Genomic DNA, 16,957 nt, shown 5'->3' with positions numbered 1-16,957 from the left:
ACGGAGCATTATCGTCTTGGAAAATCCCATTTCTGTCCAGGGAATAATGCTGCTGGTAGACCTCACATGACCATTTTTCTTATTCCCTGGGGGTCATTATATAGAGCTTTGACTGTAGCTGAATCTTGAAGTAGTGCTCTGTGTAGGGAGGGCATTAATTTCACTGCAGGTAAGGTAGAGAGAGAAATAACATGGTGTGCTTTACACTTATCAAGAATCAGCAAAACTTTTCCTTGTTATACTGCCATTTTGTGAATCAAATTTTACTAGCCATTCACTGAACATGTGTTTCATTATCCATGGCTTTTTCCTGTTGTGATATTTAATGGAAAATGCATTCATATCTAGTCACTTAAAATAGTGAGGCCTTGCATACAAAGAGCAGTTTCCTTTTGTCACTGCTATCCATATTAATGCAAAAAAAATAACCATAATGCACTGTTTTCTTGCTTTATCTCCTTCATAAGAACACAGTTGTAGTTTCAGTTTTCACACCCACCAAGTTTTTTTTTAATCAAATGAAGTTTTTTTTTATCTATATTTATCGGTCATTTTGGTTTCTCAATACTTTACTTTTGAGCAATATTTACTCCTATGCATAAGTAAATGCACCAATATGGTGCATGCAATAATGTGATCTCACATTGTTGGTGTAGTAGGGTCAAACTCAGGAGTGCTTATGAGGCATACAGACCTTGTAGAGCTAATAGCACACCTAAGAAATATATAAAATATTTTCATGTTTTTACCCTTGCAATCATATGACTATTAACATTTATGAAGATTGGTATAAGTAAGTCATATGAAATTTAAATTTTACTTAGTGGATCTCCTTTAAATATCACATATGGGTTTAAAACTATTAACCTATGAAAGTTGACAACCCTTGGGGTTGCATAAATGTGTCAGGGCCACATATGGCTTGCCAGTTTAATGCTGGTGTAGCCAGTCTGCGTGCCTGAGACGAAACAGAAAGGAAGAAACTATTCTAGCCAGATTACGCATTGGTCATACTTTCCTCACTCATAGCTATCTACTAACAAACAGTGACCCTCCACAATGCAGTAATTGTTTATGCCCACTAACAGCAAAGCATATCATCATAGAATGCCCGCAATATCAAAAAGAACGGAAAACAGCTTTTTTCTCTAATTTTCATAATTACAATCATTTAACACTACAGTGTGTCCTAGGAGATCGAGAGAACATGGATGACATTTTTCTTTTTCTAAAATTGATTAATAAATATCACCTTATCTGAACCCCTATCTCTTGTAAGAAAAACGAAGTAAATATCAGACAGTAATTAGTGCATTATAGCCTGAGTTGCTGATGCACCAATAAATCTAACAAACAACAACAACAGCCAGTCTGCACCCAGTCTTGATTTCTTCGACATGGGCCTATCCTGTGATCAAGACTCGTGTCGAAAAGCCCAATCTGCTTCAGGAAAGTAACAAAATTTTTAATATTATTTTAGCATTCATTTTAATTATGGACCTAATATCTTCTTTTGCTCGTGGAGGTTTGTTGGTGGCTTAATGTATTTTGGGGTCGGGTTTTGGAGCTCTTGAACCTTGATTCCAGGTGCATTGGTTCATTGATTTTTTTCTTCCAGTATAAGGAATTAATTTAAATTATTTTAATACTCATTTGAAGAATGGAGAGTGTCATTACTGAAGCGTTCTATGTGTCATAATCGAGGTAATTCCTCTTATTTATTATTATACATTGAAGGACAGGGTGGATGCCCTCAAAGGATTTAAATTGAGGTGCCCATCAAGCTCTCAAGTGCCACATCAATGCCAGAGCTTGCACTTGAACATCACACAACACAGCGGCAACCCCACAAGGCAGAATGCGCTGGTCCCAAAGGAACTAGTTGTTGTCGGTGACTCTATTCTCAGGGAAATGGGGAACATGGTATGTAAAAAGGATGATGGAACAGGGGCGAAGATTGATGGCAGATATCATCTTTTAAGGACACAAAGGGTGATATTGTTGCACGTTGGCACTAATGATATTAAGAGTAGGAGACTGGTGAAATTACTTAACAAGTACAGGTCAATGTTGAAAAAAAGCTGTGAGTTAGGGTTGAATTTGAAAGTGTCTGCAAATCTGCCCAGACACGATAGGAGGGAGTATATGATGAGAGCCTTGTCGATCAATTCGACCCTGGAGAGATTGTGCAATGCTCAAGGGGTAGAATTTTTCTCAGCCTGGTCTGTGCTTGTTAACAGGAGAGACTGCTTCTACGGGGATGGGATACACTTAAATAGAAATGGTGCATGAATATTTGCTGATACTATTGAGGCAGAGTTAGGTGGGTCGGAAAACTGCTAGCTTGGGGGGATACATGGACTAATAGATTAACAGTAACTGCTGGCAGAGGAGAAAGTGATTCTTGCACTGCTTCTATTGAAATGCAATTGAGCAGAAGCCTGGAAAGCAAGGCAATGGAAATTTCCAGGACTGTTGGGAATCATAGTGGAACAAATAAATACATAGGCTGTGTTAGGGTAACTAAGAGTAGAAACAGGTGCATGTACACCAATGCTAGGAGTATAGTTAATAAATTTGATGAGCTTGAAGTGCTAGTCAAGACATCAAAGGCAGATACTGTTGGGATATCAGAGACATGGTGTCAGACATAATCAGTGCAGAATTGGAATTTGGAGAGTACAATGTGTACAGAAAGGATGGATAGGAAGGGAGGAGGGGTTATGCTGTTAGTTAAGAAACACATAAAATCTACGGAAGTGCATCCAATTGATGTTAGTGGACAATGCAACGTTGAGTGTTTGGTGTGACATAAGCACTGGGAAAGGAAAAATTAGAGTAGGAGTGTGTTATAGGCCTAATGAATCTGATGAGTATAATGAGCAATTGTGCAGAGAAATAGAGTGGACCAGTAAATCAGAGTGTCTTATAATGGGGGATTTTAATTTCCCAGATACTGACTGGAATTTGTGGGTTGGTCACTCACACACTAGCAAGACTTTTGTGGATTTACTGGATGACTGTTTTCTACAGCAGCATGTCCGTGAGGCAACAAGAGGGAGCAATACTCTTGATCTGATTATCAGTAGTGATTCTTCATGTATTAAGAATCTGCAGATAAAGGAACCACTAGGTGGCAGTGATCACAGTGTGCTAAAGTGGGATTTACTCAAAGAGGTAACTACCATCAGAGGCAAAGGGAAGGGTTTTTGCTTTCATAACGGTGACTATGGTGGTCTGAGACAGTATTTAAATTCTATACAGTGGGACCAACTGGTAATGTTACCAACAACAAATTCAAAATGGGGGGCATTCAAAAAAATATTGTTCAAGGTTTAGGCCTAAGTGGATGTCCGATGAACTAATTAGACATGTGGCAGAGAAGAAAAATGCATGGGATGCATATAAATTAACAGGTGACACAGAAGTCTACGATAGATAAGAGCTGGTCTGTAACCAAGTCACAAAGGAGGTTAGGCAGGCAAGGGCAGATTACGAGAAATCTTTGGCAAAGGATGCAAAGAAAAACAGCAAGGAGTTCTTTACTTATGTAAACTCTAGAAGGAAGGAGATGAATCAGTTTGGTCCATTTGATATCGATGGTTCAACTGTTGATGATCCTGCTCAGGTGGCTAACAAACTAAATGAATATTTTGCATCTACATTCACATGTTTTCCAAGAGATTTAGTTATGGACCAACCCTTACATTAAGCAGAGCTAAAATCCAAGTGAAATATTCATTCTTGAATAATTAAAATTACAAAATATTCTTTGTTTTTGTCAGGATAATCAAAATTGGCTCTTTTTGCAGTTTACTTCAGGTTAATAAGAGTGCTATATTACTCTGCACTATCTATGGTAAATCACTCAAATGTGATTGCACTTGTGAACTGTTTAAGACTGTGTGAGGCACTGCTAAGCTGTGCCTTCCATGCAGAGCACACATTTTTTTTTTATTATTATTATTAGAATCTGAAATTCATAACTTCCACAGAAATGATATTTTGTTAGCTTAATTAATCTGTATACTGCATGATACATTGGAGCTTATATTTGTCAGTCTGATCGTTGTTTCTGATAAGACTAATATCATTGCAAGAATTATTTTTATCTATTGAGTGTAAGATATGTATTTAGCATAACCATGGATAGTATGTATATACTATATGATGTAAAGGAGGCTTTTGTGCCATTGTATAAACAATTTTAATTTTGTAAGAGCAAAGTTGTACATATTTTTTTTGGAGACTGCACATCATACAACTCTTTACACATTTACATAAATACAGTTGAAAAATCATACTAACTCCCCACAGTTAAAAATAGTAACCTTTTCTGTTGGTTTGCCTGCCTTGTTTCCATATTGCTGAAAATATATAAAAAAAGAATTAATTAAAAATAAATGTATACATACAACTTAGGAATAAACAGTTCCAGGAATAAAATTTTATTTAAATTACAAAAAAAATTTAATTAAATAAAATTTTTTATTTAAATAGCGACCCTTTTGAGTGTCCGAACCTTCCTGAAACTCTCTCATTGGAGGGGGGGGTATTTTTTTTTTTTTTATATATATATATATATATATATATATAGTCTACTGTTTCTCCTATGGCAAAGTACTGGTTTTCGCTAAGTACCGATAATGCTTAGTTCCTGTTTTAAGTGTCCATTATATATGTCCTAAGTGCTCTGGAGATCATACCCTTAATAATGCCTGTTTTGATATTTTCAAACAGAAAATATGCCTGTTCATTTTCTCTCTACAGAAGTACTGTTGAGGATTATGATGTCTATATAATGCTTCCCTGACACAGTATCCTCACACCACACCAATTCATCTTCTCCTTCTGACTTGGAATATGGAAAACAAGGGATTTGTAAGAACATGCAACATAAACCCTAAAACAAATTCTTGTCCCCCCCCTCTCCAAATAAAAAATGTAGTCTACAGGCTGTAGGTGTGGAAAATACTACATAAGAAAGCCCCCCCCCCTCCCAAAAGCTTCACACCAGACATCCTTCAAAGTGACTGTACATAATTTGCACATGATATAATTACAGAAAATTATGGTTTCATACCTCGAACCCTAAAATACTGATTGTTCAACAATGTGAAAGAAGAGACTTTTTAAAAGTCCCACCAAAAAACAGCAAGATATTGCTGCATCACCTTGCTGGCTAACCATTCAAAACTTTTACACTAGCAGAGGCCCATTACCCTGACAGTTGTTACACAATAAAACTATATGGAACAATTGCTAAACTTCTGAAGAAGCACAAGGAGAAAAGCTTTTGCTAGTGGCAGATGAACACTCCATAACCAACATGTCACAGGCAAGGAAAATCACTGGGGATATCCCTAGTAATATTCCTGCCTGCCTCAAGACACCTTGTATCCAAAAGATCATAGCCTTCTGAATTTGTAATTCTCAAGATGTGAAAAGATGTAATGTCAGTGTCATTCTTTCTGCTGTTAATTTTCATTTTGTTATGCATGTTATCCACAGAAGGCATGGAATTCTGAAGCACATGGAATACCTTATTACTTAGGTGTCCATAAATTATTGACCACGTTACAAATGATTATTAAACACAAACAGGAACTGATATACGAATAATGTTTATGTCATTTGAAAGAACTACTCAAAGTTTTATATACCATTGTATAGATTTTGCTAGAGTTGATAACAGTTGTGCCCTACAATAACCACTAAAATTAAATTTGCCATGGATATACTCAATTGGACTGGAAATGATGACTTTCTGAACAGAGTTGTCTTTAGTGATGAGCACATTGCCTGGTAAGGTAAACTGCCACAAATGCAGAATCTGGGGCAGTGAAACCTCTCATGTCTTTAGTGAGCATGAATGGGATTCCTCTAAGTTGAATGTGTGGTGTACTCTTTCCTAAAACCACGTGATCCACAAACAGTAACAATTACTTGGACATGCTGGAGCATTTTGCAATTCCACAGATTTTTTTTTTTTTTTTTTTTTTTTTTGATTTGGTAGTTGTTGGCGCATCGGCTTCTATGGCCATATTGCACCTCCCAAGGTTTTTGCAGTACTTTGATCCAAGCCCGAGGCGGGAATCGAACCCGCGACCTTTGGGTTGCCGGGCAGGTACTTTACCCACTCGGCTAGCCCGGTCGGCCGCAATTCCACAGATGAAAGAACATTAAACAAAATGTTTCAACAAGATAGTACTCCTCCTCACTGGGCTTTGACTGTGCGAAAATTTCTCAATGACAATTATCCAAGCCAATGGATTGGATAGGGAAGACCAATTCCCTAGCCCTCCTTACTCACTAGATATAACACCACTGGGTTTTTTTTCCGTAGGATTATGTGAAGAATCATGTGCATGATGCCTCAAATGTTAGAAATCACTTGGCATGAAATTGAAAACCATTTGGATATCATATGTACAAATATTGCCCATGTGGAAACTTTACTTTTTGAGTTAAGTTTCCACATGGGCACTCTACATTGAAATACACTCTTGTAGTTTCTGTTATATAATAATAATTTGTAAAGTGGTCAATAATTTACTTTGTTGTTGTTTTCATCCGTTCAGTCGCAGCCAACTTTCGGAGACTTTATAGGCGAGCTGCCTCCATGTTGTCCGGTCTTCAACAGCTTTTTTCAAGTCCTTCATGCTCATGCCAGTGTCACATGAAGGACTTGTAATGAATCTCTAATGCAGTCTTTCAGTTCCTTTATACAAGGGCTGTTCAATAAAGAATAATTTTTCATAAACAGCTGGACTGCTTGCTTCTAGCTGAGCTGCAGAACTGAAGACCAAACACATAGCAACTGCACAGTTAACTTGTGAGCAGTGTGACCTTGGCAGTCAGTCAACATGGCTTACCAGCATGTTGTGCCACTTCATACGACTGTTACGGAACTTTACTATAAACTATACCGCACACTCTGTGGGATCATGTGTTGCAAATGACCACAACTGTAAGCAAGTGGGTGGATGCTGCATCACAGCAATGCAAGACCTCACATTGCTCCTACTGTCATCATGTACTTAGTCAGCATTAATGTCAAATGTGTTCCTCATCTGCTCTATAGCCCTGACATTGCATCCTGCTACTTTTTTATTATTTTCAAAGTTAAAAGAAGGAACTGTGAGAAAAACGTTTCCAGTTGTAAAGACATTGGAAGCAATTCTCAAACACTTGTCAAAAAATGGCTTCCACTATGTTTTTGAAGAATGGCAGAAATGTTGGAGTGAGTGTATTCCATCAAATGGGGACTGCTTTGAAAAGGACCATCAAAATACAGATGATTAATAAAGGTATGTTGTAAAAAAAAATTATGATCATTCTTTATTGAATAGCTCTTGTATTAAATTGACCAACAATGGCAAACTAACTGCATGTGTGCTGCAAGGGGCATGCACAGGAAAATATACCAGCACGAGGCTACTTGTATTTCATATTATTTTAAAAAAAATTATATATATATATATATATACAAAGGGTACTAGGAAAGTTTTGCAATATGATGCAACAATGAATCACAGGAAGCTGCTTGTTGCTGCATGTTGAGACATGTTCATACGTGCATAGTAGCCACCGCGCCAAGTCGATGGGCTCAGTTATTCATTAGTAGTGAGAGTGTAAAGTGCTTGCGATGGCATCGTGGTCACGAAATGAGATAAGGACAGTTTTGCGGTATAATTTCGTGCATGGTTTAAGACCAGTGCTTAGAAGAAATGACTCTTGCACTAGATGATGATTGTCCACATCGTACAACGATATTCAGGTGGTATAGAGAATTCCAAAGGGGAAATTTCACTCTGGAGGATTCTGAGAGGCCGGGAAGGCCATGAACGTCAGTTACGGAGGAAAACGTTACTGCTGTGAGGAAAATGCTTGATGAAAACAGGCGAGTGACCTACCAACAGATAGAGGATACTTTGGGCCTAAATGCACCAGCAATTCGTTCGATTCTGAAAGATCATTTGCACGTGAAGAAACTTTGTTCTCTCTGGGTGCCGCATCAACTGACTGAAGAGCAGATGACACGACGTGTGACTTGGTGCCGGGAGATGTTAAAAAAGTTTGATAAGGGACAATCTCGGTATGTGAACAACATCGTGACAGGTGACGAGACTTGGCTGTACTATTATGATCTGCCGACCAAGGCTCAAAACAAAGTTTGGGTCTTTGATGATGACGACACACCCGTAATTGTCAGAAAATCCCGATCTGTAAAGAAGAAAATGATAGCTGTATTTTTCAAATCGAGTGGAATTGTGGAACGTGTCATTTTGGACACGCAGAAGACAGTCACAGCTAAGTGGTATACTGAACAATGCCTGCCTAAAGTCATTGGATCTATGAAGAACCTGCGGCCAAAGTCAAGAATGGACACCTGGTACCTCCATCACGATAATGCTGCAGCTCACCGTGCCAAAGCCTGCACCGAATATTTGACCACGACAGGACTGAAACTTCTCGAGCACCCTCCCTACAGTCCAGACCTTGCTCCCTGCGACTTTGCACTGTTCCCGCATGTGAAAATGAAGCTAAAAGGGAGGCGGTTTTCCAGTGATGAGGACCTTCTACGGGCTTGGGACAACGAGTGTGCTTTACTCCCTAGTGAAACTTGGCAGAACTGGTTTAAAGATTGGTTTCGGAGGATGGAGAGGTGTATTGAATGTAGAGGAAATTACTTTGAAAAAATTAAATAAACAAAGCTGTATTGCAAAACTTTCCTAGTACCCTTTGTATATATGTATTTAATCTATGAAATATAAGAATAGTGTAAAATGTATATCAGATCAGATTAATACCATCATTTGTAGATTAAACATTACATCAGTCTGTAATCTAACTACTACTGTAGGAGTATAATTGGTACTATATAGGTACTCAAAGAGTATTAAAACATAGGCATAAAAGTACTAGGCGGGTACATAAGGCCAAAAGAACCTATAAAGACTAATATAGCCTGTGGTGGTTTACATTGCTATACGCTATAAATAAAAATATAATGATTATGTAGCTAATTATTGATAATCAGACACATTGACCACCAATTCACACCATGATGGCTAACACCATTCAATTGGTGGAATATATTGAATGGCTAACACTATTCAATATATCCACGAATAATTAGCAAGGCTATCTGTTTCTGATTGTTATTTGCCTCTTTAACTAGGTCCAAATTATAAACAAAGGCAATCTATGCTAAACTTTAAATTTAACAGCAAACAGGCAAGATAACAGCTAGCCCAACAGATAGCTTTGAAAGAAATAATACAGAAAAGAGTGCCAACCATAATTTTCACTTCAGTTGTGGTGTTTTTTATTTATTTTATACTTGAGCAAAAGAAAGCTTATGCTAACATAAGGAGAAAGGAGGTAAGGATAAGTAGAGTAATAGTACCTCAATTTCCCTTGAATTACTCTAATAGATCTTGAGGTATAAAATTTAGGGTTAGAAAGTAAAAAGTGAAAAGCAAAAAAAAATAGCTTTTTATAATGGTACTTAGGATATACTGGGAGCATAACTGCCTGAATTTTTTGGTCTAGTATGTACAGTCCTTTAACCCCTTGTAGTTATACCAGGATCCCTTACTAAAGGGTCGGGCTGTTACACTCCCGGTATATCCTAAGTACCTTTATAAAAAGCTATTTACTTTGCTTTTTACTTTTAAATTATGGTTGGCACCCTTTTTCTGTATTATTTGTTTCAAAGCTATCTGTTAGGCTAACTGTTATCTTGCCTGTTTGCTGTTAAAGTTTAGCATAGATTGCCTTTGTTTATAATTTGGATCTAGTTAAACAGGTATATAACAATCAGAAACAGATAGCCTGTTTCTGGTTATTGGTGGGATATATTGAATGGTGTTAGCCCTAGGAAAAAGTGCCATTCAATGTATCCGATTATCAATATTTAGCTACATAATCATCATTTTATTATATTTTGTATTTTTATTTTATTGCTAATTATATATTTATTTATAGGGTATAGCAATGTAAACCAATGCAGGCTATATTAGTCTTTATAGGTTCTTTTGGCCTTATGCCCATTTATACTTACACTTACGCCAATGTTTTAATATTCTTTGAGTACCTATATAGTACCAATTATACTTAATTATATATATTTGAAGACAAATTTTTGTTTATATTACCGACATCTAATAATGAAAATCATGTAACTTCTCATTTATAATATCAATAAAACTACTAACTTTTTCCCCCTCCACAGCATGCAAAAATTGTCATATTTTTGTTTTAGCTTATGTTTGGCATGCAAGCTGGAAAAGGTTCACCATTACTCTAGTTATGGTGAACCTATTTATTATATGTATACTGATGCTGCAAAACATCTATTGCTTCATATATTTAACATCACCAAGAAGTACTGGAAACTTATCCACAAAATATTTCAAATTTGAAAATGAAATTTGTGCTACCTCAGCTTTTATAAGAACATTGTTCTTCTGTGCAAACTTCTGCACTATGTAGTCACATGCAGCCATAAATTATACTTTCTCACTGAGCAATAGAACAAGCTTCTCTATGACCTAGCAGTAGAAATGCCTAGACTTCTGATTTACTCTGCTAAATCAATCCTTCTGGATTTAGTCTGCTAATCAATTTTCAAAGAATTCTGCTAATCATTGGTAAGAAATTTTCCAAAATGGAAGAAAATTTGAAAACTGTAGGTAAAATAAATTTGCAAATAATATTTTTCAACATATCTAGGGATAATAACCTCAGTACATGAATGTGAGGTATGTTGGATTGAAGAGCTATATTTGGATTTTAAAGCATTGGCACATAACATTTAAAAGAAACAGAAAAATTACTTTATTGAAGCAGAAAGAAACATGAACAGAGTTTCTGCATGAGCAAGGATAAAATGCCTAGAATTATCAGCTTGCTTGGCTTGTTCACGATTGCTTTCATTAGGTTTTTTGTCTTTTAAAACTTGGATTTGAACAAGAGTCTGTATCGCCAATAGCGATAACTTGTACTTTACAATTTGCTGAAAAGTATTCATATTGCTTTTCTCACCACTTCCAATCTCTTCTTTAAACAGACAGTTGCCACTGGTCTACCAGTCTAATCACACATTTAACCAAAGACAGCCAGTGCATACACAGATGCTTCTAAATGTTTTTTTAACTTCAGTGACATACATCAGTTGAAACTTTAAATCTGTCTTTCATTTTCAGCACTTCTTTCTAGATGTTAAATTTCCACCAAACAAAGTCAAAACAAATTCATCCACTTTCACAACAAAGGCATGCAGATTCCTTTTCAGCACACAAATTAATATGATGAGGACTGCCTATTACTATCACACATGCTCAATCTCTTCTTTTAATACCCTTGCTACTCATTTTTAGGCCTACCCCAAACACTGCATTTTCAACACTAAGTGCCAGACAGTTTTTGGAAAGAATCCCACATGCTTTCAGTTGTTCAGGCATCCAAGGTTGTACCCTGCAGTCACCATCCAATGCTGACAACTGAGAGAAAGTTTCTTTTGGTTTGATTATTATTTTTTATTATTATGTATTTATTTATTTTTTTTAATTACAAAAATTCACCACAAATAACTTGGAATCATCATGATTAACTGCCATCTGTAGCAACTTAAAATAAAATCCATTTTTCAGAGCTGTCACTAAATCTTTCCCTTCCATGCAATTTCAGTAAAAATGTTTCAGCTTTTCAGTTGTTCTTCCATAATATTTTTTACTATTTCACTATCAATAAACATGTCGACCAATGTATTCGCATGATCAGCACAACTCAGAGAAAGATTATGTTCTATGAAAAAAAGATGCAAATAAACATTCAACATTATGACATCAATGGCTAACATCCATTTTTGCATTTCTTTCTATACACAGAATGCTGTCTTTATGCATATTTTTTTGCAAAGGTATGATGTTGTTGTTATTTGGGTTTTAGGAGCATTAGCAACTAAGGCCATTCCGGGTATATGCGGTGGTCATTCCCTGACCTTTCCGCATCCTCCGTATTTGGTGGTCACGGGCTTGAACCCTGGTCTAATCAAGAAGTGTGTGCTACGCACTGCCACTCCTGCTCACCTGGCTACGGAGGCACCGCAAATGCATGAAATGCATTCCTGCCACTTGAAACTGAAACATCGCACCTATATAGAATACACAAGGCAAATGTGGTACTTTCTTAAGATTTTATAGTATGTGGAAAATATTGCATCTATTCCTTGCTTAATGAATTTTGGGTTGTATTTCTTCGGCAATTACTAAAAAACATTGTTAATTAGATTCACACTATATAGCTAAAACAACTGAAATGAAATCTACACAAATGGCACATTTCAATTTTGCAGTGTAGATTACCACAGTATATCTGACAGTCACTTTGTTAATAAAAATAAGCAGAAATTCACAGATTTAAAGAGAATAAAATCTAATTTTAATATTTTATTATTATTAATTTTTTGTGAAAAGAAAAATATAGAGAAAAACTGAGTTTCTGCAAAAAAGATGGAAAACTCTGTCATCAACTACATTACTATGAGACAGAGAATGGTCAAATCGACTGAACAAGATGGCGTCCCCATTGTAAATTGGCAATTATGCAGATGTATACAATAATAATACCACATCTTTAAGTGGAAAGTCATGTACTTATGATGATTACTACAATGTCTCTATGCCATTATAAACTGTTATGGAACAAAAACTTTAAATACAATCAGTAATAATGAAAGAGAAAATCCTCGATATGGGAGGATGATCAAAAAAAAGTCTATGCAATAGCATTAGACATACAATATCTTTATTGGCAAACATTATAAAAGCATACATACACCAAGTTTAGAGTAAGTTTCGAAAATGCTGTCTACTATTTTCTTGATTTAGAAACTAAAACTATCGCAGAGATATTACGTAAAATGTGTGCCAATTGCTATTGTGATCACCCTGTACAATAATAAGAATATCAACACTGAAATTAGAAATTCCTTGCTCCAACTTTAATTCTACTATTCAGTACCAAAAATGAATTAGCCTATGCTATATATTTGATTCAATGTCATGAAAATATGAAGAAAAATATCTTTAACGTACCTCCATCCTTTTAACTACTTCCATTCCAGAAATAACTTGCCCAAAAACAACATGTTTTCCATCCAACCTTAAAATAAATATGCAAACTTTATCGGTCATGAAACTGCTGTAACTAGTGCTCTTTCTAGATGTAAATATAATAATAAAAATGCAGAACAAAAAAAAAAAAAAATATATATATATATATATACACACAGTCTGTCCACAACATACATAAGAGATACATTCCAGGACTTCTTACATAAGTCGAGCTTTACGTAACTCAGGAATGACTAATAAAATAACTGCTACTATATCCTTGATATGCCAAAATTAGAGGTACTAAAAAACTATCTGGGGACAGCGGTGAAGTAGTACTGCTGTTACTTATTCTCTTAGATGGCACCATGATAACGGTCAAAATGAAATTTTCTGTAAAGAACTTCACAGTATTAAGTTACAAGAGATGCTGTCACACCTTACGACATGCGAATGAAGCGTGCACTAAACGCACAAAATAGTATGACAGCGTGAATTTGAACTTCACCACAATAACCGACACATGTAACAAATATTAAATTCAAAATGCAAACAAAAGCTCCCACTTTGCTCTAAAATAAAACTGAACTGACTACAATCCAGAAAGAAAGGAAGGAAAAGATGTGGAGACAAAGGGTTAGAGCAGTGGTTTGCAACTTTTTTTTAATAATGGCGCCCTTAAGTAATTTATTTTATTTTGTGGCACCCCTATTCAATTTTCTGCCTGTTAAATCCGATTTTCTCTCTCTCTCTCTATATATATATATATATATATATATATAATATTTTAAAAAAATATATGTTATATGGTACTTATTATAATAATAAAATTATAAACAAAATTACAATTCGTAATACAAATTATAAGAATTCTTTATTGCATACAAAAGGCACACGCCACACACAATACCCTTCACAGCTACAAGCCAGGAGTTTACAGTAAAGGCTACTGCAATATAATAAACAAGGATGAGATAGAAGGAAAAAAAACAATATTATTATTAATTATACAAGCATAGGATTAAACATTAGAGGGGAAAAAAATTACAAATTTACATATGAAAATATATACACAACAGCATGTTATCAAGTTAAATTATTCTACAGGGAGCAGTCCTTTTACAGTGCTAGAATCATCTGAGCAGGTGCAGTAATTTGGAACAATGTATCATTTCACTTGTAGTATTTCCCTCTTGTTAGTTTTTATAGTGGTAAGCACAGAAAATCCTAACTCACATAGGTAAGATAAGGATGTACCTTTTTATAATTAAAATAAATATATAAATTTAAAAAAGTTTTAAGTAAATTACATTCCTAAATTACATGGCACCCTGATGGGTGCCATGTAATTTAGGTTTAAAAAACAAAAACAAACTTCCATCTTCATTGTGGAAGTTGAAAGCTTAAATAAATTCAAGGAAAAACTGGACGGATGAAATGGGAAGGGTTTTTTTTTTGTCTGATGCTGTATAAGCTTTGCTTTCTTGCATCATATGCCTCTACTAATACTAATCAGATCAAGAGTATTGCTTGCTCTTGTTGCCTCTCTAACATTGGTAGAGCTTGGGGTAAAGTCTAACGAATTACATAGATGTGAGTGCAGAGGATATGGAGCACATTAGGAAATATTGTCCAAGGTATGATGATATAAGAAGAGAATTTGTAGGACTGCTTGGCACAGACTCATACAGCTGCCATGAGCTTTTTCAAAGCAAAGAGAAATATATTGCCTTCCTGGACATTGCGAGTGGCATTCACTTGCAAAAGAAGGGAGGAAAATTGTAAATATGTAAATAGAAAATTTATATTTTAGAAGTCTTGAGCGTTCAACATACAAAAATGTTGAGTTAATGGAGTTGAAAGGTGTTTTGTTTTTTTTTTTTAAAGAAACAGATTGTCTCAATGAGTCATAAATGCATTGAGGTCATGATGATTTTGAGATTCAAAGGCTTTAAGATAAAAGTTCAGATATAGATAGCAGAGATCCACCTAGATGGGGCAGGGGCAGTAACTCCTATGACTGACTTTTCAGACAGGAAGGTACGTCTAAGGATCGAAAAGTAATATTTTCCACTATAATACTCGACTTATGCAAATTCAACTTTATGTAAGTTTTTGCCAGCCTGTGCAAACTGAAAAAGAATATGGAAAAGTATTTTGCACCTGTAGGTATTGTGAAAATATCGTAATGTGAATCCAATAACACATTGCTTTTTTTTTTTTCTTTTTTTTTTTTTGTAATTCCTTCCAAGTCCTTGGAACGAATTACAAAAAATCCTTTACAAAATCCTTTTGCACTACCCTTCCATTGTTAGCATATGTTGCCATTATAAGAATCAATTTTGAATGCCTTTGTTATATTTTTCTAAAGCATATTTCTGGAGGTTACGACTATAAAAACAATTTGCACTTTCCAGTTTATTGGGCTTTTCTGTTAGTGTATTTAATTATAAACCAGTAGTAAACTCAATCTTATTGCATTTGTGATAATCCCAATAACTGGAATTCTGTGGGTTTTTATGTTACGGTATTAGCATTAGTAGAGACATTTGATGCAAGAAAGCAAGCTTATGCAGCATCAGCCAAAATAAATAAATAAATAACCACTTCCACTTCACCCCTCTGTTCGTTCGAAATACCTGTCCAGCTGAGCCTTAAACTTATTTAGGCTATCAACTTCCATGAAATTTGCCTTTAACTGGCTAAAGGCAAATTTCCGCACGTCTATCCTACATCTATTTTTCCTCAATTTGAATTTATGCCCTCTCAGGTGATTATTCTGAGCAAGAGGAAGAATCCCATCAGCATTGAGCATGCTCAAACCATTCAAGACTTTATACACCTCTATCAGATCACCTCGCTGGTGCCTAGTCTCCAGACACTGTAATTTGCAAAACTTAAGCCTTTCTTTCTAAGAGCACCCCTTTGTTCCATTCACTAATCTTGTTGCCCTTCTCTGTACTCGTTCCAGCAGCTCTACATCCTTCTTGAAATGAGGCCTCCAGGCCTGTATACAGTACTCTAGGTGGCCTGACCATTGCCTTATACAAGGGAATAATCACCTCCTTATCCCTGCTAGAAAAATTCCTATATATCATTGACAATACACCATGAGTTACTCTTGCAGACCGTCTGCACTGCACAGAGAACTTCATATCCGCCTGCAAAACCACCCCCAGGTCCCTTTCATTCTCTACCACTGTCAGTGTAGTACCACAGAGTTGAAATGTTGCTCTGGGGTTGCTGTTTCCCATATGAGTACTTTACATTTGTCACGGTTAAACTTCATTTGCCACCTCTCAGGACATCTGCTCAACCTTTCCAGATCCTGTTGAAGCAGCATAGTGTCAGTAGTGTCCTTGCCAACCCTGCCAACCTTCGTATCATCTACAAACTTGGACATTAAGCTTGATATACCATCATCAATATCATTTATAAATACAGAAAACAATAATGGACCCAATACTAAACCCTGAGGGACTCCACTAATAGCATTAGTCCACAATGAGCAGTGTCCATTGATTACCACTCTGTCTTCTCCCCCTCAACCACCCCTTTATCCATAGCAGCAATTAGCCTCCAATGCCACACTTCTCCAATTTGTGCAGCAGTCTTCCATGTGCAACAGTATCAAAAGCCTTTCTAAGATCCAAGTATATAATATCAAAGTTATTCCCTGCATCCAGTTCTTTTGACTGCATCATAATATCCAATAAAATTGGTCAGGCAAGACTTCCCCTTAACAAAACCATGCTGTGTCCGAGCTATAACTGAAGTCTTGTCTAGATGATCCTGCAGTGCTTCTTTAACCAGTGCCTCCATTAATTTTCCAG

At 36.0% G+C, this 16,957-nt stretch overlaps 1 protein-coding gene across 2 annotated transcripts in view; it reads right to left on the bottom strand.

Annotated features, from left to right (window-relative positions):
- Positions 1 to 4,239: 4,239 nt before the first annotated feature.
- The window catches only part of cyp33 (peptidylprolyl isomerase cyclophilin-33), a 183,883-nt gene continuing 171,165 nt past the window's right edge, over positions 4,240 to 16,957 (bottom strand). For both annotated transcript variants that reach the window (XM_090381682.1, XM_090381683.1), the window contains 2 exons: positions 13,107 to 13,173; positions 4,240 to 4,367 (listed from right to left, as the gene is read on the bottom strand). In XM_090381682.1, the coding sequence (XP_090237808.1) occupies positions 4,299 to 4,367; positions 13,107 to 13,173 (136 nt within the window). In that variant the 3' untranslated portion in view covers positions 4,240 to 4,298. The remainder of the gene's footprint in view (positions 4,368 to 13,106; positions 13,174 to 16,957) is intronic.

This window comes from Mastigoproctus giganteus, chromosome 9 (genome assembly GCF_048544385.1).
Source record: "Mastigoproctus giganteus isolate SK-2022 chromosome 9, ASM4854438v1, whole genome shotgun sequence".
NCBI classification, from domain to species: Eukaryota; Metazoa; Arthropoda; class Arachnida; order Uropygi; family Thelyphonidae; genus Mastigoproctus; species Mastigoproctus giganteus.
The sequence above is the reverse complement of the archived record's forward strand: the minus strand, read 5'-3'. Positions and strand labels throughout refer to the sequence as shown.